Source organism: Ischnura elegans (genome assembly GCF_921293095.1).
Source record: "Ischnura elegans chromosome 13 unlocalized genomic scaffold, ioIscEleg1.1 SUPER_13_unloc_2, whole genome shotgun sequence".
Taxonomy (NCBI): Eukaryota; Metazoa; Arthropoda; class Insecta; order Odonata; family Coenagrionidae; genus Ischnura; species Ischnura elegans.
The window spans coordinates 373,270-398,407 of NW_025791658.1; the positions used below are offsets into that span (position 1 = coordinate 373,270).

Genomic DNA, 25,138 nt, shown 5'->3' on the forward strand with positions numbered 1-25,138 from the left:
TGCCGTCTTATCCCCATCATTAGCCCAGATAATCGGGAATACGCTACAAAATGTCTGACCGCCCAAAATTTTTCTTCAAAAATTTCTTTACACGGTAAATTTCGTTATACGTATTATCGTTACATTGGACAAAAATCGTTATACTGAATATTTCATTACACTGGTGTTCGTTATACAGACATTTCACTTTATATGCATTCAACATACGTAAATCCTTTTTGAAACACCTCATATTTTCCTTTGAATAACCAAGGAGTCTTACAGTGCATCTCATAGGCCAAAAAATACAGTAATCACTGAGGCACTCACTAAAACATTAATGAAACTGTCAACGTCAAACAAATTCTGCTAAGCCTTTGGGAAAACAAACAATACTTAAGCCCATATGACACTTTCCTCAGACATTTTGTAGAATGTAGAGTTGATTTGTAGAGTCACAAAATTTTGAAGAAAATGAAACATAATGCGATCAAGAGACAGTGCCACAACCTAACAGTCATTCCTCCGTGTCATGTTATGAAAAATTCTTCAAAATAGTCTAGTCCAGCGTTGTGCACAATAAAATTTGTTTTCAAGCAGCCCTGAGCCAAATCTCTTCACAATTATAGACTATTCGCACACAAGTAAAACATAAATATATTAAAATAATTTTGATTTACATTATAATTAACCATCTTATTTCCCGACTGTTACCGTATTTCCTAGACCAGAAGACCCACAAAAGTGCCCCAAAATCAGCCGTCATTTACCAGATATCATCATAATGTCCGCGGAAGCCTACTTGGAAACCAAAGACAACGTTTGCGTACATGCTTGCCTGGTTATGGGGAAAATTTGAGTATGGATGTATTGTTAGCGTCACTGATGGAGGACATATTGAACATCTGTAATATAAACTAGAGAGATTTGTAATTAAGTGGGTAAAGTTTCATAATCGTATGCCTTAAATTTTAATAAACACAGTGAAATATCTTTGCAACGAAATCCTGCGGACCACCGAAATACATACGTTAAACTGTAATTTCTTTACATGGGAAATTTTGTTATACGGGAAATACGTAATACGAGAAATTTTGTTAAACGGGAAATACGTTATACGAGAAATTTCGTTATATTGAACGAAAAATAATTTCGTCATACTGAGTATTTCATTACACTGGTGTTCATTATATAGACATTTCATTGTATATGCATTCAACATACGTAAATCCTTTTTGAAACACCTTATATTTTCCTTTGAATAACAGTGCATCTCATAGGCCAGGAAATACGGTAATCACTAAGGCACTCAATAAAACATTAATAAAACTGTCAACGTCAAACAAATTCTGCAAAGCCATTCGGAAAACAAACAATACTTAAGCCCGTATGACATTTCCAAATTTATTGGCCAATTCACTGGATATTGGATTGTGGTGCAACTGACACACACCAATTTCTAGTCCAATATCTTTTAAACAATATTGAACACAATTTCTCGCCCAATTTGGAATTTAGAACAGGTTCTATTTTCTCCCGGCCTGTCTCCAATCGGAAGTCAGTTTTGTAGACTCCTAGTGACCAAAACAAGAAGCTCTTTGCAAAGCATAAGGTTTGGCTGTAAAACAATGTTTTACAGCCAAACCTTATGCTTTGGCTGATGTTTTGTCAAGGGTAAAAATCACACAAATGCTTATACAACGTAAAATCATTAAAATACAATGGTGTTCTCTAGCGGGACATTAGACAGGGTTCCCATCCAAAGCAAATTACAAAATTCACGGTTTATTCGAGGTTTTCACGGCCTAAATTTCGCCAAATTCACGGTTTGTTGATTGGCCATTTTAGGCAGAAATATTGAACGTGTAACAATCACTGGTCGCACATTAACTGAAAATTTAACAAACGCAACAGATGCTGTGAATGCAAATGCAGGAATCTAACGTCACACATCATTTGGAAAATTCATCTCCGGCTTCAGTTTGTGAGCGGGAAAATAGAGGGACCAGGGTGCCAGGGATGTTAAGAAGTGTCTGAATTTTTGCAAGTCGCTACCTTGGTTTGACAAGGTTCTAACTGACCTTCAGCTGGTTTTGAGAAAAACCTTGTCAAAATTTTAAACTGCTCTATTTCTATTATTAAAAGGAATTTATTTTTGATTTTTGGCACATGCACTAGTGATCCACTAAGATACACTAGTAATTATTACTTTATTAATTTTATTATTTATTTTTTTACATGTTTATATGAGTAATAAAATAAGTAGAATGCAGTTAGAACCTTGTCACACCAAATATTAGTTTTTTCTGCTTGCAGTTGGAACTTTGTCACTGTTCTAAATCTGTTATTATTTTACATAGAGGAATAAAAACCAGTGCAACACATAGAGAAACATAAACTTAGTTATCTTGAGTGAAAACACCAAATTTTGCAGAAATGTCGGTTAGAACCTTGTCAAACCAAGGTAGCGTAGTGTTCATGAACACTTTGGTTACCAGTCCCCCTGCTTGGGTACTGGCTTAAGGTCAATGTGTCATCATGGCATACGGACCAATAATAGCGCTTCGAGTATACGTGTGCAATTAAACGTGAGGACAGTGTCTGCATGTGACCTTGAAATAATGATCGACGTATCGATTTTTCTTTTGATCCGTCAATCGTAGATATAAAATCAATTTTGAGAGATTTTTAAGGTTTTACGACGAAATTCACTGCTATTTCCAGGTTTTTTCACGGCAGACAAAATTCACCGCTCATTCACGGATTTAAGGTTTTCACAGTTGAGTGGGAACCCTGTTCGAACACTATTTTGGCCAATATTGGTTTAAATATTGATGCGTGTCATAAGGAACGTAACGCCCAATATTTTTTAAAGTATTGCGTGCTGATTCATTGGTCAATAAATTGGAAAGTTTCATACAGGCTTTACAATGGACACACACAAAAAATCCATCACAAATGCCTTTCAGGACTAAATATCCTTTGCACACGCATCAAATATCCAGATCATTGTAAACATATACGTACAAGAACCGAATAACTTGCTAAATTTCTCAGTAGTATATCATTCCACAATTTGAAATGGACATCCGTTGGAGTTCATAGAGGAATTATTTTATTATGTGGTAGAATATTGAAAATAGTTAAACTAATAATCTCACTGTGGAAGACGAACTTTCCGACTCCTCTTGCAATTCCACGATGGATGTCCAATGTCGAGGCGAGGATAATGTACCACTGCCATCTGTGGGTTGCTCCTAAAAATTTGAAATTATGAATTACATTTTCAAAGATTATACATTACAAATTACAAAGGTTACAAAACAGTTTTTTTTACAATGGTATAATAAAAAATGGGATTTTTTTTATTATATCATTGTAAAAAAATTTCATGTCATGTCATTTTGGGGTATGGCATTCCAAACCAAACCAAGAGCCATCACAATCAAAATCATGTGACATTGCACTATGTTCCGTAAATTGACGAGAAAGAGAGGACAGATATGTACATATGAACAAAATGAAAACATAAGTGCCTTTTTTTCCCATATACATTAAAACCTCTTTACATCGTAATGGAGGGGACCAAAATTTAGGCAATTTGATGTATGGAGGTTCACTATAGAGAGGTTTCAGTGATAGGTACTACTGTATTTTAAACCATCATATTTATGAGTTTACGCAAACATGCATGCATTTGTGAACATATATATTTATTATTTAATAATTATAAAAAGTGAGCTGTACTGTATGATTTTTACCATGATTGAATAGAAAACGATGTGATATCTCTTAATTCAACAGTCGCTTAAAATGATTAGGATAGTTGGATACCTTTTTTCTTATTTACAGTTAGGTATGCTCTCATATGGAACAAAATAGCCATAACTAATGGTTAACGTGAAAATTACCACATAATAAAGGTGTATAAGAAAAAAAAATATGGGTGAAACATTTATTGATGAAAATGTCATTAATTGAATTAATGATCTCTAGTTATCTCGGTACAATCTGTGGAGGTAGTTAGGCCGTCTCGGGGGTGTCTCCTTGGTATGATAAGTGGAAGTTTTACGAGATAAAGAGGTTCACTACAAAGAGGTTTGTCTACAAATTTACATGTAAATCTGATGGGACCGTAGGGGTGGTATGAAGAATGGAGGTTTACGATGTAAAGAGGTTCACCACATAGAGGTTTCACTGCACTAGGGGCGTTCAAAAAGAAACGAGCCAGAGCCCATAATGCCCAAACCGGTGACAGGATGATAATATCCTGTTGTGTGCAACAAGGTGTGGGTCCTAACAGGGAATGAGAATGCACAGCCTGACACTAAGAAATAGTCATTAGAATAGCGCAGGCGAAGAGGGCTTTCTTCAAAAAGAAGAATCTCCTTACAGCTGAGAATATAAGCATAGAATTAAGAAAGCAATCCATCAGATGCTACATAAGGAGTATGTTTCTCTATGGAAGCGAGGCTTGGACGTTGACAGCAGCAGAGAAGTCAAGAGTGGAAGCATTCGAAGTGTGGTGCAGCCGAAGAATGATGAAGATATAATGGATTGACCATTTCAGTGATGAGGAAATGATGAGAAGAGAGAACTCTTCAAAAAAACCTTAAGGGGCAACTTATTTGGCCAATTTTGAGGCATGATGGGTTGATAAAGACAATCGTAAAAGGACAGGCGGAAGGGAAGAAGGGCAAGGAACGGCCCCGAATGAGTTACATGGGACACTGAGTAATACAGGGTGTAAAAGAGAAGAAATACGTCGCTATGAAAAGGCTTGCGGATGGGAGAGAGGAATGGAGAGCTACGTCAAACCTATCTTAGGAATGTTGACTAATAATGATGATGACATTCGAGGCCTTTTCAATTTTATTCGAAGCCTTTTAATCCAAAGGCAACAAAACTTCACAGCTAAATAAAATGCAATTGAAGCTGAGGTGGAATAGCAAACATAGCAAATTCGAGTAATCCAGGTTCGAATCCTGGTCGAGGGAAATGATTTTTTTCTCTGTGAAATTTTGGCACTAGAAGTTATTTATTAGACAGCCTTTTAGGACGTCCGAGTTATTTGAATGTTTTAAAAAGACTTAGAAAAATTTCACACGAAAAGATAATGTATTCAGTAAGTGAGTAATAGCAAAAGCAATATGGAAACAATTCATCAGATGCCACTAATGGATCATGTTACCCAATTGAGGCGAGGCTTGGACGTTGACAGCAGCAGAGAAGTCAAGAGTGGAAGCATTCGAAATGTGGTGCTACACATAAGAATGAAGACGATAAAATCGATAGACGGAGTAAGTAACGAGGAAGTGCTAAGAAGAGCGGGAGAAAAGAGAAGTCTTCTGAAAACTAGAAGAAGGGACAACTTAGTTGGCCACATTTTGAGGCATGATGGCCTCATAATGTGGCCTCATGATTTTTGAAGCTCTATCAACAGCTATAATAATATCAATTCGTCATTATTGGACGAGAATTGGACAAGAAAGTGTCTCATAACCCCTCATGTTGTATAAAACATTTGCAGAGGAATACATTGTCAAATTACTCTGGAAATTGAATGCAGTGAATTATAACTAAACGTACATATAAGTATGCTTTAACTTTTTAAGGTCCATTAACATTCTAGCTAGCAGTCATAGCCGAGACAGAGAAGGATTTGAAGAAGATGTTGACAAACGTGGAAAGGACAATGGCCAGATAAATGCTGAAAATCAACAAAAAGAAGACTAAGATATTAGTTTGCAACAAAAGAGAGGAGGCTAAAACAAACATCAACCTAGGAAAGCATAAGCTTGAAGAGGTGAACGAGTTCTCTTACCTGGGTAGCCGAATTACCAGCGATGGACGGAGCCAGAAAGAAATACACAGTGGAATAGCGCAGGCGAAGAGGGCTTTCTACAAAAAGAAGAATCTTCTTACAGCTGAAAATACCAGCATAGAAGTAAGGAAACAATTCATCAGATGCTACATATGGAGTATGTTTCTCTATGGAAGCAAGGCTTGGACGTTGACAGCAGCAGGGAAGTCAAGAGTGGAAGCATTCGAAATGTGGTGATACCGAAGAATGATGAAGATAAAATGGATTGACCGTGTGAGTAACCAGGAAGTGCTAAGGAGAGTGGGAGAAAAGATAAGCCTCCTAAAAACCTCAAGCAGAAGGCGGGACAACTCAGTTGGCCACATTATGAGGCGCAATGGCCTGATGAATTACAATCATAGAAGGACAGGTGTAAGGGAAGGATGGCAAGGGACGGCCCCAAATGAGTTACAAATAGGACAATGAGTAATAAAGGATGTAAAAGAGAAGAAATACGTCGCTATGAAAAGGCATAGAAGTACGGAAACAATTCATCAGATGCTGCATATCCATGGCTAAGTTCTAACAACACTTATCTCAAAAATAGCAACTTTTTGGGAGAGTAAAAAAAATGATTAAACTTTTTTTTACTTGTACAATGAAATTAAAAACCCAAAAGTTCATAAAACTGAAAAAGAAGCATTCATTTTCAAACAAAGAGTTGTTTTTTGCTTGCATTTTATTTTTTTAAATATTATTACGCTATGTTTAAGATACCCGTCTCAAACCGGCCGAATTTGAGATACATGTTGTAAGAACTTAACCATCGATATGGAGTATGTTTCTCTATGGAAGCGAGGCTTGGACGTTGACAGCAGCAGAGAAGGCAAGAGTGGAAGCATTCGAAATGTGTTGCTAGCGAAGAATGATGGAGATAAAATGGATTGACCGCGTGAGTAACGAGGAAGTGCTAAGAAGAGTGGGAGAAAAGAGAAACCTCCTAAAAACTTTATGCAGAAGAAGGGACAACTCAGTTGGCCACATTTTGGGTCATGATGGCATGATGAAGACAATCGTAATTGAGAATCTTCGTCATCCGTCCGGAACGTTCGGGAAAAAAATGACGAGAATTCTCGCCATCCGTACGCAACGTGTTAAAAACTAAGTTGTCCCGTCTTCTGCTTAAGGTTCTTAGGAAGCTTCTCTTTTCTCCCACTCAAGTCATGAGGAAGTGCTAAACAGAGCAGGAGAAAAAAGAAAAGCCTTCCATAAAATCCTTAGGCAGAAGACGGGACAACCTAGTTGGCCACTCATTATGAGGCACGATGGTCTGATGAAGACAATCGTAGAAAGTCAGTCGGGAGGAAGAAAGGCAAGGGATGGCCCCCAATGAGTTACAAATAGGACAATGAGTAATAAAGGATTTAAAAGAGAAGAAATATGTCGCCATGAAAAGGCAAGCGGATAGGAGGGAGAAGTGGAGAGCTGCGTCACACCAATCATAGGATTGTTGACTAATTATGATCATGATGATGCCTCACAATGTCTCTTCTAGAGAATATTAAACATTCATCATACCACTTAAATTTTATTTTAAATATTTCTGCTTGCTCACACTACATTTCTTTGCTTTTAAACCATTTTTTTTATTTATAAAAAAGTGTGCAGAGTTGAAGTGCAGTGGAACCTGGATAATTCAAACTTCTTTAATTCTAAATAAAGCAGACTCCTGATTATCAGGCTGTGGTATATCCATTGTTGCGGATTATCCGTGCAAGATTTTTCACTCTCGCTCAATATTTCCGAGATCTTTGTGAAAAAATAAATCTCACGAAAAATCACCGGAATGACTGCATTAATTACTATTAACATAAAATTGATAAGTTGATAATAATATTGAACCGAAGTTTTCTATATGGGTTATTTGACATTCGGCAGCAATTTTTATGCTAACTTTAATCTTTGGGCTTCAAAATATGAAATATCTTATTAAACACGCTGATTTCAATGCTCTAAAGGATAAAAGAGATTAAAAAAATAACAGGGTAGATTCTTGCATCAAATAAGATGAAATTGATTGCGATTCGTCACACACCAGAATTACTGCATTTGAATGCTATGATACACCAAGCTCATTACTTCCATTGGAATCCCCGTCGTAAAACGGAAGCGATCACGCACTAGCTGCATTCACTCCTGTGTTCCTGTTTTCCAAGCCTCGCAGTGTGCGATCGCATTCCATGACATTTGGAGGAGGCGACCGACAGCTGAGGTCATTTGCGCCATGAGGGAAGGGTGTGGAAGGAAGGAAGGGTGGAGGGAAACCCGGCGTCGGCATTAGCCTGCTCTTAACGAAAGGCGCCAAGGGGACCACGGCTTAACGTCCCATCCGACGGACGGAGTGCTGCGCTTGAAATGTCCTCCACACAACACTCAAGCAGGGATCGGGCAGTCGCTGAAAATTCTCGGCCACTGCCGGGATTTGAACCCGAGCCCGCCGGGTGTCGCATTCCGTGATCGTGGATACACAGCAGTTGGTACATACAGCACTCTCCCAATTATCCGAATGGGCTAATGATGGGGGGAGGGACGGCACGAATAATCAGACAACACGGATAACCCAAACTTTCACTTTAATGTCTTGCAATATTCATGATTTACCTAAAACAAACAATATATTATTAGAAGTAAGGAAATAAAACTTTGTAAGGTTCACAGTTATTTAATTATGGGCACTACCCAGGTTTCGTAACTTGGTTACATCGTCAGGTGACTGATCTTGCATGCATCATACATTTATACCTCAGACAAGATCAGTCACCTGACGATGTAACGCAGTTACGAAACCTGGGTCATGCCCATAATTAAATAACAGTGAACCTTACAAAGTTTTATTTCCTTACTTCCACTATGGAGAGGTTTCACAAAGTAAAGCCTGAAGTTATTAGTAATATATTATTACTTAAGCAGTTATTCTGTTATTATAGAGTGCTTCCCGGACTCAATGAGAGCTTTCTTTGCCAGTTTGCAATCTTTTTAGCAGCGATAACATGTTTGCACTCATACTATTAATGCTCCATGCAAGGCCTGGTTTTGAAAACTTCACATCCGTGTCTACATGATCATAAATGCAGAAAATTGGTTTGCCCGGATGCTTCAAAACCACTGCGCAACGTCAGAAACTACATTGTCAGTCACCAACGAAGAATAATATGTGTCAAAAAAATCCAAACACATTCTATCTAAACTGCGAAAGACAGTACATCCCAATTATCCTAATGGGCTAATGATGTGGAGAGACGGGACGAATAATCGGAAAACATGGATAACCAAAACTTACACTTAAATGTCTTGCAATGTTCATGATTTACCTAAAACAAATAATATATTATTATTCACGCAGTTATTCTGTTATTTAAGAGTGCTTCCCGGACTCAATGAGAACTTTCTTCTCCAGTTCGCGATCTTTTTAGCGGCGATAACATGGTTGTACTTGTATTAGTAATGCTCCATGTAAGGCCTGGTTTCGAAAACCACACATCCTTGGCTGGGTGATCACCGATACAGACAAGTGGTTAGGACGAATGCTTCAAAACCACTGCTCGACGTCGGAAACTACGCATTCAGGCACCACGCCACGTAGTCGCATCTCGCACATGTTGCCCCGGTCGCAACTGCTGCGTACTGTGTATCTGTGATCAAAGAGTGGGGTCGTGCACTGCGAGGTTTGGAAAACAGGAACACGGTGCTCCCCTGAATGCAGCTAGCACGCGATCGCTTCCATTTTACGAAGAGGATTCTAACAGAAATAATAAGCTCGGTGTATCCTAGCATTAGTGCCATAATTCCGATGATTTTGCGCCCGATTTTTTATTTATAAAGATCGCGGAAAAAATTGAGCGAGAGAGAAAATGGTGCACGGATAATCCGCAACACTGATAAACTGCAGCCGGATGATCGGGAGTCTGCTGTTTTCCGTAAAGGGTATTTAACTCATTGAAATTACCCTGTGTGTACATACTGTTAACCACACTTCACACCAAAAACAACATAAACAATTATTACCTTAACTCAGATGTTCACCAGTACTCCCCCAGAAAAAACAATTGAGCCGTCTACTGAGGCTCCGATCCGAGAACAACCCATTGTAAGCAGTAGTGGAAGTACGACCTCACTGCGGGGCGTAGGCCGAGTCTTCGGACTAGCCCTAGCCGGTCGACTCCCAGTCCGTCGTGTGAAGGAAGGAATCTAATTGCGGGCTCCCTATATATTTGGGAGAGCAAGGAGATCCAGGCTTTTTTCTTGGGATTCGCCCATTGTGGCATGTTGTGCCCTCTCACCTCAACGCCGCTCCGGGGCTGCCTCGCCGCCAGACACCGCCAAACTACGTAAGCTTGGGAGCCCTTTCTTTCCCACTTCCCAAATTATTCCCTTCACCCCTTCTGCTTAGTTCCATGTGCCGTGGTCGACTTTTTGGCAGGGTTTGTGGTTTGCCTGAAGTTATTTTTGTGACAATAAATTGCATTTTTTTTTTAATGTATTACTGCCTGCTTACTGCCACCCACCTTCACTAATAGTTCACAATGATCTGCACCAACCGTTCGTACGCACTAGGAAATCTGCTATTGGGCCTAAACATATGGGGCTTCAGCTCTACAACAAACTTCCCTCACAAATAAAACATTTAGCTACAGACAAAGCTTTCAAGGATAAATTGAAGGTATTTCTCCCCTCTAAATTTTACTACGTTCATTTAACAAATTTCTATGTGATGAGTACTTGTAAATGTTTAAGTCTTTTGTATTAACAATCATTCCCATTGTATTTGATTTTACTCATTTACTATTATTTCACTTATATTTCAAATTTTTGATACATCTAACCCATTGCAGGCATTACCATATTACTGGTGATGGTTCAACCACTTTATATTGAGTTCAACAGATTCAGGCTTCAATTGGTGGAAGTTAGACATATTTAAGTACATAAAAGATTGTAGCACTTTTCCACGAGAATTTTTAATGCGTACAACGCTTTTCGGCTCACTGAGCCATCATCTGGTACAAGACACTTCAGAACATGTGAAAATCCCTTTTATACCCTTGAGAAAGGAGGGGGGGGTAGGATAGGATTTGACGTCTTTGAGGATGGGGGGTGGGAACGGGTGTACAGAGTAGAGACAGAGGGAAAAGATACAACTACGGGATGTGGAGAACCCACGTTGGAGGGAGGGTTCCAGTCATAACTGTAAAATGACGACACGTGGGGAAGAACCATAGCAAAACGGGAGGAGGGGGTGTTGAGAAGAGTGAAAAAAAGGGGCGGTTTAGGGTAAAAAAAAACCCGCGTGTCTTTTGAAAGTGAGAGGAGTAAGTAGCGAGGCAGGAAAAGAGGCGGGTGTGGGTGAGGAGTCCCTTTGGGTTAGCTGAGAATATACTTTATATTGATGTGCCATATATCTGAATCCATGTACCTACTCATTGTTCTCCGATCCTTTGGCAAATAAAGTATTCTATTCTATTCTATTGAACTTTAGTAAATACTAAGTACAAACCTTTAATGAAGCAGTCCGAGTACCATACAGACGCAAAGCATACTTCCAGCGACCATGTCTCACGGATGCTCCGCCTCTTCCTTCCCATCATTCTCTTTGGCTGCCCTCCCTGGCAATCCGGCATTACTTCTCGTCATCGACCTCCCCGTAGCTGTGAACGTACCGTAACTCTCCTCACGTGCTTTCATCCCTTCTTCGGAGCACCCGGCCTCTCCCTCTCCATCTCCAGAAGGCAAGCGCCCCTCCCCATCACAAACACCAGTCTCTTTCCCTTGATTACTCATTCCGTCAATGTTCGTGACTGTTTTTGAAGCACTACACCCTCCTTCCCGCATATTGTCACCCTCGAATGAGCTTACACGGAACGAACGTGCTTCCACCACGCTCGCAGAAGCTCTATTGTGATATTCTGAGGATGAACCCATCCCTTTCTCGCCCTCACAAGTCCTGAACCCAGGCACGACACTTCCATCTTTGTCCGAAACCGTTCTTGAAGCACTAGAACTATCCACCTTACTGTCATAGGAAAGGCAACTCGAGGTGGAGAATAAACTTACCGTTTCAAAGTCAACGCCTGCTCTATTGTGACCTTCGTAGGGCGATTCCATCTTCACGTTCATTTCTTTCGCCTCCGACTCCACAAAACACCTTTCCTCTACATCTGCAGCCATCATTGTGGCCCTTGAACTATGACAACTCAGATCTTCATGCATAGGAGAGCGAGCAGAAAACGAACCAAATTTTTCAAGAGCAGCACCGTCCACGTCCTCCACTTCGGAGTCTCTCTCCACCTTACAGGCAACTTTCTCGAATGCCAACCTTTCATCCGTGCCCACAACTCCCCTCAAGTCACTTCTTCCTATCTTCTCATCGCTCAGGGAAGAACCGACGGACACGCCACCGACGGCACGGACACCGTTTTCCCGTAGAACCGAGGCCAAGCCCTCGTTAGCTCCAGACGATGCCACGCTCCCTTCCACATCGGCACCGTCATCCTCAACTTCCTTCTTGATGCCGTCGGGAGAGATTAAGCCAGCGAACACACCGAAAGAGCTGACGGGTTCCGTGGAAAATGATGGTCCGCTACCATCTTTACTCGCACAGACAGAGCCCTTACGTTTTGACGTGGCACCACACTTTGACCCGAGTCCGGCATCCAGATCTGCTTCAATGAGACCACAACCGCCGGTGGAGGGACGGATGGGTTGTTCTCTTTGCAGCTTGTCCCATTCCTTCTCACAAACATCCTCGGACGAATCCGTGTCGCAACTCCTCTCTCCCGACCACGGGGATATCTTGCCGGCCGCTCGCCTCGTTTCTTGAGCCTTCACTTCTGGTTCTGGAGGCTTCTTCCGTCTTCTCCTCGGTGCGTCCTTGAGTATTCTCCCACTCGCCTCGACGTACACCGGAGCCGTATCCTTTGCCTGCTGGACCAGCCGGCCTCGCGTACTGCGATAAACAAGCTTTCCGGCAAACACATCTATCTGTCTGTCCAAGGAGCGCTTATATCCATCGGGTAGCCCACGAGGGCGTCCCCTTTTCTTTCCGACCACTTCCGCAGTCGATGCATCGCTAGCCGCAGCAGCAGCGTTCTCTCCCTCCGTCTCCTCCTTACTTCCCTTCCTGGGCCTACCCCTCTTGCGCTTCCCCGACACAAGGATCGTCCTACTTTCACTGTCGCAGGCCAGGTCCACATTATCCTCGACTTTCACGCATTTCTCAAGCGTATCGTTTGAAGAGGTGGAAGCTTCACAGTCTTGCACGGAAGGAATTCTTCCGCTGCCCGCAACGGGCTCCCCCTCCTCCAACTTTATGGTCGTCCTCCCGCTAATAATCGAGGTTTGGTCTGAAAGTTCAAGTGTAGAGCTGCCGTTTCCAGTATTTCCCAATTTAGTTTCCGTGAGCATACTCCTTGCACCGAAACTAGTACCCGAGACACTTGGGTCCTCCCGCGAGTTTCTCAATGTTCCCCCAAAGACTCCACCGTGCCCACTCCCCAAACTTGGCCCTGCAACGGCAACGTTACTCGGCCCTGCGAGAGCAACGTGACTAGGCCCCGGGCCATTTTCCAAGCCCTGATGCCCCCTCTGATCTTTTGAACCGGAGGACCCGCTCCCGTTACCAACTTTCCGGCAGCATTTCTCCTCCGAATTGCCCACATTTCTGTTTTCAGGGAAGGTCGTGGACGGCACTTCTTTGGCCTCGGCGTGAATCGCGTTAACAGGATTGATCTTCTTCGACGCAAAGCCGCATTCCTCAGCTTTTAGAACCTCAGGGACTTTCTTCAGATATCCCTTCAGAGTAGCTGTCATTTTATCTTTTATACTGGCATTACCCCCCGCATTCCCACCGCCAACGGACACCTTATCTCTAAACCCAGCGTTACTATCAACACGGGAACGGGTGGTGAGGTCGATAGTTTCGACAAAGGGAGCCCGATCCTCTCCGCTTGCGGTGAGGTCGATAGTTTCAACAGAAGGAGGCCTATTCTCTCCGCTTGTCGCAGATTTGGCTGCGTCCCCAATCCCCTTCTCCGATTCTGGCACGAATTCCAGCGACACGTTCACCAATTCCCTCGACAAACCGCACGCAACTTTGTACTCTGCATCGCCGCTCTCACTCCCCTTTGTGCGCTTCATCACCATGACGACCCGCTGATTGCCGACGTTCGCGCCGGGGAGCACGGCTGCTCCGGACACATTCGGTGCCGTTCCACTGCTGCCTCCAGCGGGTCCTCCCATCTTGTTCCCCACGTTTCCCATCATCCCGCCATCCCCGCCACCGTTTGGGTCCTTATCCTTCGGCCTAACCGTCCCAGCACTCCTGACGGCTTCCCCCACCTTCCCTTGTGGCGAAACGGAGCCGATTTTCTTTAGTTTCCCCTCCTCGTTTATCTTCTTCAACGCTTTGATGAGCGCTCCGCTCCTCCCTCCGGCACCGTCGCCGCTCACCTTGACACACACAGTGTTGCCAACCTTTCCAACCAAACTGATCCCCGTTGAAGATTCGTGCGCCAACCTCGAGACTTTGACACATTTTTCGCCTGGACTCGCGATGTTAGCAGTGCCGACATGGGAAGCGGACGGAGTTCCCTTCTTCAGTTTCTTGGGCATCTGCGACAAGGCTTGGGCGGCGCTTGCCACGTTCACAATTTTCGGCATACCTCCTTGCCATTGACCCTCCGCAGATGATGCCGCTGGCTTCTTCTTCCGTGGCTTAGGTGCTGCACCGGTCCCCTTCTGCTCGTCCTTTCGAGTCTCCCCCTCCAATTCAGACTCGGCATCATCCACGGGCAGACTGGCCGTTCCACTATTGGAAGCGTCCTTCTCCTGTTCCTAAAACACGGTGAGGAATGAAATAAAATTAAGCTAGTTAATATTTGCGGGTGTATTTACAAATAGGGTGGTTTTCTACCATCTATATTATTTCTACAATATAGATACCTTTTTCTCAACTTATATGCAACCAAACTCTACAAATGGGGTACCAAAATGCACAGAATTTATCAGAGAACATGCGACGGCATATCTTACTTCCTAAATATTGCTATTGTTTCCCAAAATTGGTTTTAAAAATGGCCCTTGATATTTCTCTTAGGGGATGAGGTGATCTGCCATCTTGATGTCACTCACTTGCTCCATGGTGCAGAGCAAACCTTTATTTCAGGATATTTAATTGATACCAATTTAGTTTCAGATACATATTATTATATTTTTTGCAATATAATGTGCTTTCAACACATTATTTCAAGTTAACACAGAAAGGTCTTGGACTCAACACGTACTCAGTCTATGGCGAACCATTTTCTGTCTTTCTCTAGCGACGAAGTGCTAGGCATGGTGGGTAAGAAGGAGAAGGTTATAGATGAGATATGTAGGAGACAAAAGGTATGGATGGAGCGAGTATTTAGCGGGGAGGGGATGTTGAAAACAGAGTTATAGAGGGAAGAACCTGGCCACGACATTCAATTTGAGAGAAACTTTTAGTTAAGGAGTGCCGATACTTCCCTAGACTAATCAGGGAAGAAATAGAAAGTCAAAAAACACCATTGAATTTCAATAGAGAAGATGGATCAGGGTTCCCACTCTAACTACATTATAATATTCACGGTTTTTTCCAGGTTTTCACGGTCTAAATGTCTTCCAATTCACGGTTTGTAGATAAACCATTTTAGGCGGTAATATTGATCACGTAACAATCATCAGCCGCACGCTAACTACAAATTTAACAAACGCAACAGACACCGAGAATGCAAACGCAGCAATGAACGTGCTATCTCTCTTAACGTCACATATCGTTCGCAAAATTCAGCTCCGGGTAAAGGTTGTGGGTGGGAAAATAGGGAATAGAGGGATCAGGGTGCCACATAAGTTAAGAAGTGTCTGAATTTTCGCCAGGGTTTAGAAACACTTTGGTTACATGTCTTCCGGCTTTGGTGCAGGCTTAACGTCAATGTGTCATCATGGCACACGGACCAATAATTGCACTTCTAAAGATGTCTCAAGATAAATCCGTGGCCATGTCTGCGCGTGACTGATCTTGAAATGTGATCGAAATATCCATTTCTCTTTTAATCTGTCAATCGTAGTTCTAAGATCGTAAAATCAAGATTGAGATACTTTTAAGGTCTCATGGTGAAATTCACGGCTATTTCCAGGTCTTTTTCATGGCATACGAAATTCACGGCTTATTCACGGTTTTAAGGTTTTCAAGGTAGAGTGGGAACCCTGTGGATACTTCCTTCACAGTGCCTGGAAAAGAGTTATCAAAGAGGGAGCCAATCAGAGAGAAGCGTCGCATGCGATTCTTGTCCTACTCGTGAACCGTTTTGTTTGAAAGCTCTCGCAGAGGTTATGTGGGAGAATTTCAGCCGTGGAAAATAAAAAAAGGCAAAATACGACTGGCACATAGTGAGACTCTTCCCAGATTGCGAGATTGAACAATCATCGGGGGTATCTCAGCGTCAGGAATTTGAAAATGCATTTGGATACGAAAATATCCGATCCGAAAGATGCAGCTCCGAAAATCAAAGATCCGATCCTAATCTGAAAAAATCCTGGATCCGTCCATCCCCAGTTATCTTACTAACAATTTAGCTTACGAACGCAGTCTCGGAATGCATTATGCTCGTACGTCGAGGACTTACTGTAATGCACAATAATAAAAAAAAAGAGAATCAAACTTTCACTCACCGATTTGTTCCGCAGCTTCTCGAGTTCCCAGTACCAACGCTGCAGTGCTGCCCTCTTCCTCTTGGGACCTGAAAGCCACACGTCATCCTCGTCATCACTCCCGTGATTCAAGTCACAGCATCCCCTCTCGCACTTTGCACAGCGACCAGAGTTGGATCCACCTTCAGATAACAAAAAAAACCATAACATTACTATGGGGTAGTTTCCTTCATCAAAGAAAACGACATACAGTAGAATCCTGATTTAAGGTTTTTCAGGGGGGACAAAATTTAAAACACTAAATGCGGAAAAACACTAAATGAGGACTTGACATTTTTTTCAGGTTTTAGGGTCTGTAATGATTGGAATGGCTTTTTATGAATAAAAAATATTATTTTAAGTAACTAAAAGGTGCTGAATGCAGCAAAAAATTCTTTAATGAAATATTCTCTGCCCTATGAAGGTTGGGTAATACTTTTCAGGAATCAGCTAAAAAATGGGTAGTAAAAATAAGTAATGAGAGGATGACAATTGTTTTAATGAAATATTTTAAGAAAATTCTAAAAAACATCAACTTAAAAGCATTCCCACACGGATTATTATTATGGACATTAGTGATTCCATTTTTATGCATATTTCAGTGGTCTCGATGAAATTTAGAATTTTTTTCTGTAAAAGTAGGTGACTACAGCATTTCTAATATAATAAGAAAAGGTGTAAGTAGGTACTTGAAAAATCATGAGGAATGAGTGAAATAAAGGGACAGCAGAAGATCGCTAATCCCGATTTCTCAACTACCGAATATCTAGTAAAAGGGAGGTTTTCTGGAATTTTGCCAACTTAACGTTTTCTGTTGCCTCGGCGAAACAAGGGATTTTTGAGCCTTTAAAAAGCCTCCTATGCGCACATTTTTCATTTCGAGGTCAACCAAAAAAGTAGAATATTATTTTAGTATGGGTACAAGTCGATGGTGATTCAACTCGATGACAACACCAGATTCGTTGTCATATATCCGCGGCCTTATGCAGGTCGAATGGAGCCGGGAGAAGTTGCTTACGCGGCGCGCTGATTACCTTGACTCCGACTCGCCTTGTTTCTCGGCAGCTTTTAATAAAATTTGGTTGGACCTTGAATAACGATTAGCTAAACTCTGTTAAGTGAAAAGGTTTAATCTTTAACAGAACTGGATTTCATCCGAAAAATTGTCAGTACCTTTGGAGTTTGGCAATTTCGTCGGGGATATGATGTCGAAGTCAACCACCAAGGCATACCTGCCGGATTTTCGTATTTTTCCGCGCTCGTCTATTCTTCCGTGAGTACGCGGTGATTTTTTTCCAGCATGAGCAATTTATTTAGAGTCATGACCCGTGATAGTTCGTCAAAACTCCGATTGTCATTCTCTTTTGACATTAATTAGCACCAGATAAATATTTTTGAATCGACAGCGAAATCAACCAGCCGCATGTCGATAAATTGGCTCCGGGATATCTAAATTACGATGTAAAATAATGTTGTTCCGCAGGGAAAGAATGCTCTCACTCACGGTCATGACAGGGGAAACACTTCCTCTGTTCTTTCGCTGTTCCTCCGTGGAAACTGACCTTGGAATGGATTAAAGAAAGAATCTTCTAGTGAACTGCGCAATTGATATTGGGCCTCCACTTTTGAAAAGAGAAAGTAGCCAACTGAAAAAATATTGGGTTAATAATCGACTGCCCTTTGGGAGTAGAGTTGAAAGGGGCATAAGCCATCAATTGAAAACATCACGAGAAAACCATTATTGTAGCGGCCCTCGGAGGATAACTCGTGTCATCAGTCGTCACGTATCATCGAAGTCAAGTTCAAGAAGTGAAGGATAAGGTAGTTAGAGATTATTAAGGGATGATTTTGCTCCATTAGATCGGATCTGATACAAAAAGTGCTTGGTGTTTAGATCAGAAGGCGAGCGAAACGTTAAGAGAAGACAAATCACCCTACTTGCGAGTTGAAGGTCGCAGCGCTGCACTCGCGGAAGATAGCAGTTGAAGAAGCGTTCCCCGGTAGATTCTATCGACTCTTGGTAAACTTTCATGAGACTGTTCTTGTTGATGAGCATAAATACGAGGATTTGGATGAACCGTCATGAAAAAACGTTAAATCGGGCAAAAAATTCTTGAGCGGCACACATTTTTACGACCATAAATGCGGAAAAACGCAAAATGCGGAAACACTAAATACGGATTATTTTTACATTGTCCTAATAGGGAATGAATCGGGACCCAAAAAAATAAACGCTAAATGTGGAAAAACGTTAAATGCGAAGACGTTAAATCCGGATCCGACTGTACTTAAGGCCTGGTTACACGGTACATTAACACGTACAAGTTAATGTACGTTTGCGTGAATGATTTTGGTGGACCGGAACGGAACATGTACCAATGCATGAACCAAATTAGAACAGGTTCTATGTTCCGTTCATGCATTCGCACAAGTTGGGTGGGCACACGGTGCATTTTGGCGTTCATTCTCGTGTTCATACATTTAGACATTAACCCGTACGTGTTAATGCATCGTGTAAACAGGCCTTTACACATACAGTGGAACTTGGTTAGTACGTTCCTCCTTAGTACGTTTTCCTCCTTAGTACGACGATTTCTCTCGGTCCCGGTACCATCGGAACAAAATACAGGTAAAAGTATTTGGTTAGTACGTTTGAAAAAATTGCGCTTTCCTGGTTAGTACGCTCAACTGCTAGCCGTGACGCAACCCGCAATTCGTTCTCCAGTATCTTCTTAAGGGTCATAAAGCTCCGAATTCATGATTTAATTAATTATTACAAGCCATTAAAATTCTTGCATTCATTCCACATCTCTTTCTCCGACTGTGATTTATCCAAACGCATTTCTCAATTCTAGTGACGTGATGAATAATAAAATGCGGCCATTTATCAGGAATGTCTGACTAACTAAACTGCAGCCAATGAGAAGCCCCAATTTTCCCCACCCCGAGCTCCTCACCTTCTGTAGCCTCTGGAGTGCCCACTGCGCACAAATTTCACGAGTGGGCAATTGTTGCTATCGCACGAGTTATCATGATGAAGAAATGAGCCTTATCCAATTTCCACTTTATCTAAAGCAGTACTGCACGACGTCAATGCTACGTAGTACGTGCGTATTTGACTACTGCTGCGGGAGCAGACGATGCTCTGGATCTCCACGCGAAGCTTAGCTTAAAAATTCTTGATCTCGGCACGAAAGCAGACGATATTAAACAAATTTTAAAAGTAAATTTCGACTGTATAATATAAAATCTTCTTGTAATTACCTCGTAATCTAATAATCTTGCGTGTTATTATTCGATATATCGATCGCTATAACAATCGATATGGCTTTATTCCAGAAGCGCGAATGTGTACGGCTGTTGCCGTAATTTAAGGTTAATATAATTTTGTCCAATTTTTATGATGTTTAAAAATAACCCGTTGACATACTCAGGGTTGTTTTTATATTCTCTGAGTATGCTGTGAGAAAGAAGAAATGACTTAGCTATACTTGTCCTCTTTCTATAAATATATATACGTAGGATAAATCGCGGGAGAAAGATGCCGTTTTCATGGAATTGTCTTCGGGAAATCTATGAAAAATTGTGATTTTTTATTCACATAGTATTGTTTTTCAATGTAGCGCCCATTTTCTTTATTTTAAAGGTGAAAAGAGTTCAGGAAGGCGATCCTACGAGAACTACCGTTAGTAATTGTAATTATGACGACTTTTCCACAGATTGCAATTACCCCGACTGCTATTTTTTACTTTCCTCGTTAGCACGTTTTCCTGGTTAGTACGTTCATTTTTTGTGGTCCCTTCAGAAACGTACTAAACAGGTTCCACTGTATTGTTAACGTGAAAACACAGGAGAGAAATAATCTGGAATGTTACGCACAATTTCTTTGAGAATACGTACGCGAAGTTTCAACTTCTTGGCTCGAAAAATATCGTTTTTGAGGTTTGGGCAGCTTTTTTTGATTCTTTTGTAACATTATCCTGGCAAATCCCATTACAGAGTAACATTAACAATAATGTTACTCTGTAATGAAACCATGGTCCGTGTCAATAAATTTCTATGTGGAAATAGCAAAGTTGTTGATCCTTCTATTCCTGCCATAACATTACTATTGGGTAGTTTCCTTCATCAACGAAAACGAAAGGCAATGGCTGTCATTCGTTACCCACCCAGCAGTATTCCGAATCTGAACAAAATTACCATTCTATCTAAGGTAAATTGGACATTCAAGGGGGGGCTATAGGCCCCTAATCCTCCCCCCCCCCAATAGATGCGCCACTGGCGGAGAGCAGACCTGCTAGCAGGTAGCGCTTGGCTTAGATACAGATTATTAATGCCCTATCAAACAAAGGAAACTTTCTGTCCTTAGGTAATTTGATAGGTGATTATTAAGAGATGTTTCCCTGAGCTCTGTGCCACGATGAAATTTCCGTGAGCGATGAAATTTACAAGATAGGTCATAATTTGATGACAATGCAATTTTCTTACTCTCTTACCAGTAAAAGAGTAAAAAAATTGCATACTTTACTTCCAGAAACAGTACATCGTGAAATATTTAGGATTCAATCAGGGTTCACACTCTAACATGCACAGCCACGGATGCATGGCCTTCGGAAACCAGGCATTACGAGGAGCATTCGGAATAATAATGATAATAATTTTATTTGCCAGCAGACACAATACACTGACATGAACAGGGCATGTATACAGGGTGTCCCATTTATCTTGACCACCCGAAATAACTTTTTGTCCAGATGCAAATTCAAAAATGTGTCAAGCAAATGTTCATTATCCGTCAGGGGGATATTTTTTATTCGGCACTTCGACGGACAATGGTTGACTGAATGACTGCTGTGCATTTTACTGTGTTTTCATTTTTTCACCGTCAACGTCAGCAAGTGGAGTAGTCCCTATACCCTCGTACCTGCACTAAGCGCTAGAGTGTCAGTCATTTTTCATAACACTGAGTTTATGGTAATGTTCCAATGTGCTACATTTTTGAATGCGTCTTTAGGAGAGGAGGTGAATTGCCGAATAAAAAATGTAGGGTGCCATTTTAAAAAGACATACCGATGTTCATATCTTTGTAAATGACAAAGCTACAAGGAGGGCAATCATGCTGATTAATGTCCCCCTGACGGCTAATGAACTTTTGCTTGACACATTTTTGAATTTGCATCTGGACATAAAGTTATTTCGGGTGGTCAAGATAAATGGGACATCCTGTTTAATGCGAAAAAATTGTTATCCAACGTGTCGGTCTGTTTTAAACCTCCATCAGGGCTTAGTTTTGCAAATATTTGTTAGTAAATTTCGGTCTCCATCCAATAAAACCGCCTTCTTTTTTATAGTTTCTCCGTAACTAAGTTCTCCGTAATTTCAGCACTCCTTTTAACGCTATTTAAATATCATAAAGAGAACCAAAATTACCAAGTATTCGAATAAGTCTCTAAATATCATCACTGCTTGCTAACAAGTACCATTTACAAAGATATGTACGGCGGTATGTCTTTTTTAAATGGCACCCTATATTTTTTATTCGGCAATTCATTTCCTCTCCTTTAACTCCTCCTGTTCATATCTTTGTAAATAACAAGGCTACAAGGAAGGCAATCATGCTGATTGATGTCCCCCTGACGGCTAATGAACTTTTGCTTGACACATTTTTGAATTTGCATCTGGACAAAAAGTTATTTCGGGTGGTCAAGACAAATGGGACACCCTGTATGAGGCACGTCAAAAAAAAGTAAAGTGCAAACTTAATCACTCAAACTCACACACGTTCATCTCAATTTGTTACAAAACACAGATATTCGTATATACTATAGAAACATTGATCAATGAGAAATGAAAAGACTGCTTTTTTAAATTGAGGCAGTCTCCTTTCACTCTTAATAATCAAAGTTAAGTTGTTATAGATTTTTGCACACATTGCCCTGGGTCCACTGAAATGACACTGCTTAAATACCTACACGCCATTGTGACAATAAAAAAATAGTCTCATGTCTATGCTTGCTGCATTAATGAAAAATTTGACGCTGTAAGATCACAATGAAGACAACAAAATAAACTAAGTACTCGAGGTAACTCGATTACATCGCAGTCAATTTCTCTATCCAGAGGCCGACCCACAGCCCAAAGGACGCAATCGTTGGCTTCAACCTTAGCCGTGAGACTCTTATTCTCTGAAGCTTGTTTGTAGCATCATGCAGCGAATGAATGTTCAGACTGTCTGGAAAGTGTTTATAACCATGCAGTTGCATTATCTAGTTTTCATTCTGGCATTAAGTGGCATTTGACTACAGTGCAACCTCGATATAACGACACCCCACGGTGCACTAATAAACACTCGCTATAGCGAATTGTCGCTTTACCGGAGGTGGAGCAAATAATAGCCAATATACCTGTTGCGAACAGATATACAGGAACAGGAGTGGTGCGGCGACAGATAAACATCTATCCGATAAACGTAAGCATAAATCCAGACGAAAGGCGTTGTTTTTTTGCATCACTAAATTTCCTTACTCAAATAACGACTAACTATTCAAACAATTTATAAGCGCCGCACTGAATAAAAATCATGCAAAGCATTGTTCCGTCAATCATTATATTAATCGAACGACAGTTTACCACATAAATTTGAGACTGAGCACTCCATTAACTTCGTTACTAACAGATCGCTAGCAATTACAGAGGTTAAGGAGTCTTGATGAAAGTCTTCCGGCGGTGAAACTCTCGCTATGGCGAGAGCCAACACCGAAAGGGTCTCGTAAAAACGAATTTTTTAACACGCTTATTATAGGGTCAATTGACGGTGCATCGGCTATCTCTCGTAATAGCGGGGGTGTCGCTATAGCCTGTACTTGCTTTAACGAGGTTCCACTGTAATTTACTTCAATAAATATTTTTTTTTTAATTTTTTATCAAAAAAACTAATAATTTTACTCAATTCAATGATAATTTTTACATCATATATCAAACGAATCAATGGGTGCTTGAATTCATCAAGCGGGTAATTAGGGGTGTGGGAACATATTTGTGTAATATTTGCGAGGCAATGAGCTCCGCTACGATGCAGGCTGCAAGCAGATAGCAGTGTACTATGCTAGCAGGTAGCGCTTGGCCTAAATAAGGACTATTAATACCCTTATTTAAGTATAACGGGACTAGCCACGGTTATTACTTTTTACGCAGTCACCGGCAATGCACAAATAGTACGAAAAATCCACAGAGGAAGAAATCATTCGCCTTGACCGGGATTCGAACCCGGATACTTCGATTTCCGGCCGAGTGCTTTAGCCAGTTAAGCTACCGAGGCGTCATACTCCCCTGTGGAAATTTGTGGACTATACCGGACAAGGTGGTATGGACTGCTGAGCATATTATGCGACTAGCAGTCCAGGTCGTGCGCATGGCGCCACAGCCGGAGAGCAAAGCCCGAACTTTGAACACTAGTCCGGTATATAGTCCACAAATTTCCACAGGGGAAAATGACGCCTCGGTAGCTTAACTGGCTAAAGCACTCGGCCGGAAATCGAGGGATCCGGGTTCGAATCCCGGTCAAGGCGAATGATTTTTCCTCTGTGGATTTTTCGCAATATTTGTGTCTCGTGTGTTCAAATATTTGGTCCATAAGTTGCTAAAAAAAAAAAGCAAAAAAAAAAAACACTCAAAATGTCATTGAAATGGGCCGAATGGGTGTATACCGGCATTTAGGCTTCGGTTGAACAAACCATGGTTACCTTGGGGCTTTTTGGTACGCCTCCGAATGCGAGGCACCGTGGGTGGTACGAACGGAGGTAAGGACGGCGCAGTCGGCATGCTCGGCACAGTTGGTACGCAGGGTGGCGCAGGCTGGCCGTGTCCTGCAGCAGACGGGACACTCGAGTGTGTCGTGAGAATGCCGTTGGAGGCTGTTTGGTGCGCAGCCGACGACAGCTGGACACCCGCCGCACAATCCTCTGCCGTGCCCCTCCGCTCATTGGGGAGAGTGCTGGGTCCAACCGTCCTGATGAGGCATCGTTCTCCAACCGCCTCCCCGCTCCCAGACTGCAAATATAATTTCATCATTTAAGACATCATAAGCAGAAAGACTTAATCCGTGAACAGAATAAAATACAAAGGAAGGCTGCCAGTTTCATCAAAAACCGCTACGGGCGTACAGACAGCGTTACCCAGATGTGAAGCGAATTAGACTGGGAGCCGCTTGAGACTCGGAGGCTGCGCGCTAGGCTTAGATTGCTTGAACAATTAAGAATGGATATATTTAAGAGCGACACAGAGAACATAATATTAGAGCCACACTATACTTCCAGGTCCGATACAAGCGATAAATTAAGAGAGATGTTTTGCTGAACGGATAGATATGGGAATCCGTTTTTCCCCCGAACCATAAAGGACTTTAATAAACGCTAGTCATAATATTTTTTTAGCACTTCCATTTTACGTGTAAACGGATGTTGTCATGACACCCCCTGCCACGCGCCTTTTTTGGCGGCTTGTGGGGTAGTATGTACATGTAGAAATGTGTATTTGTAGTGTTCTTCGAATGAATAATAGATAAGTCACAATTAATGCAACATGGCATCATTG

The 25,138-nt window shown here is 41.6% G+C and overlaps 1 protein-coding gene across 1 annotated transcript in view; it reads right to left on the reverse strand.

Annotated features, from left to right (window-relative positions):
- Positions 1 to 3,161: 3,161 nt before the first annotated feature.
- The window catches only part of LOC124172704, a 45,227-nt gene continuing 23,250 nt past the window's right edge, over positions 3,162 to 25,138 (reverse strand). Inside the window, exons 4-7 of the mRNA XM_046552172.1 lie at positions 24,289 to 24,595; positions 16,529 to 16,689; positions 11,337 to 14,671; positions 3,162 to 3,236 (exon numbers count right to left, since the gene is read on the reverse strand). Coding sequence (XP_046408128.1) covers positions 11,396 to 14,671; positions 16,529 to 16,689; positions 24,289 to 24,595 — 3,744 coding nt within the window. The 3' untranslated portion in view covers positions 3,162 to 3,236; positions 11,337 to 11,395. The remainder of the gene's footprint in view (positions 3,237 to 11,336; positions 14,672 to 16,528; positions 16,690 to 24,288; positions 24,596 to 25,138) is intronic.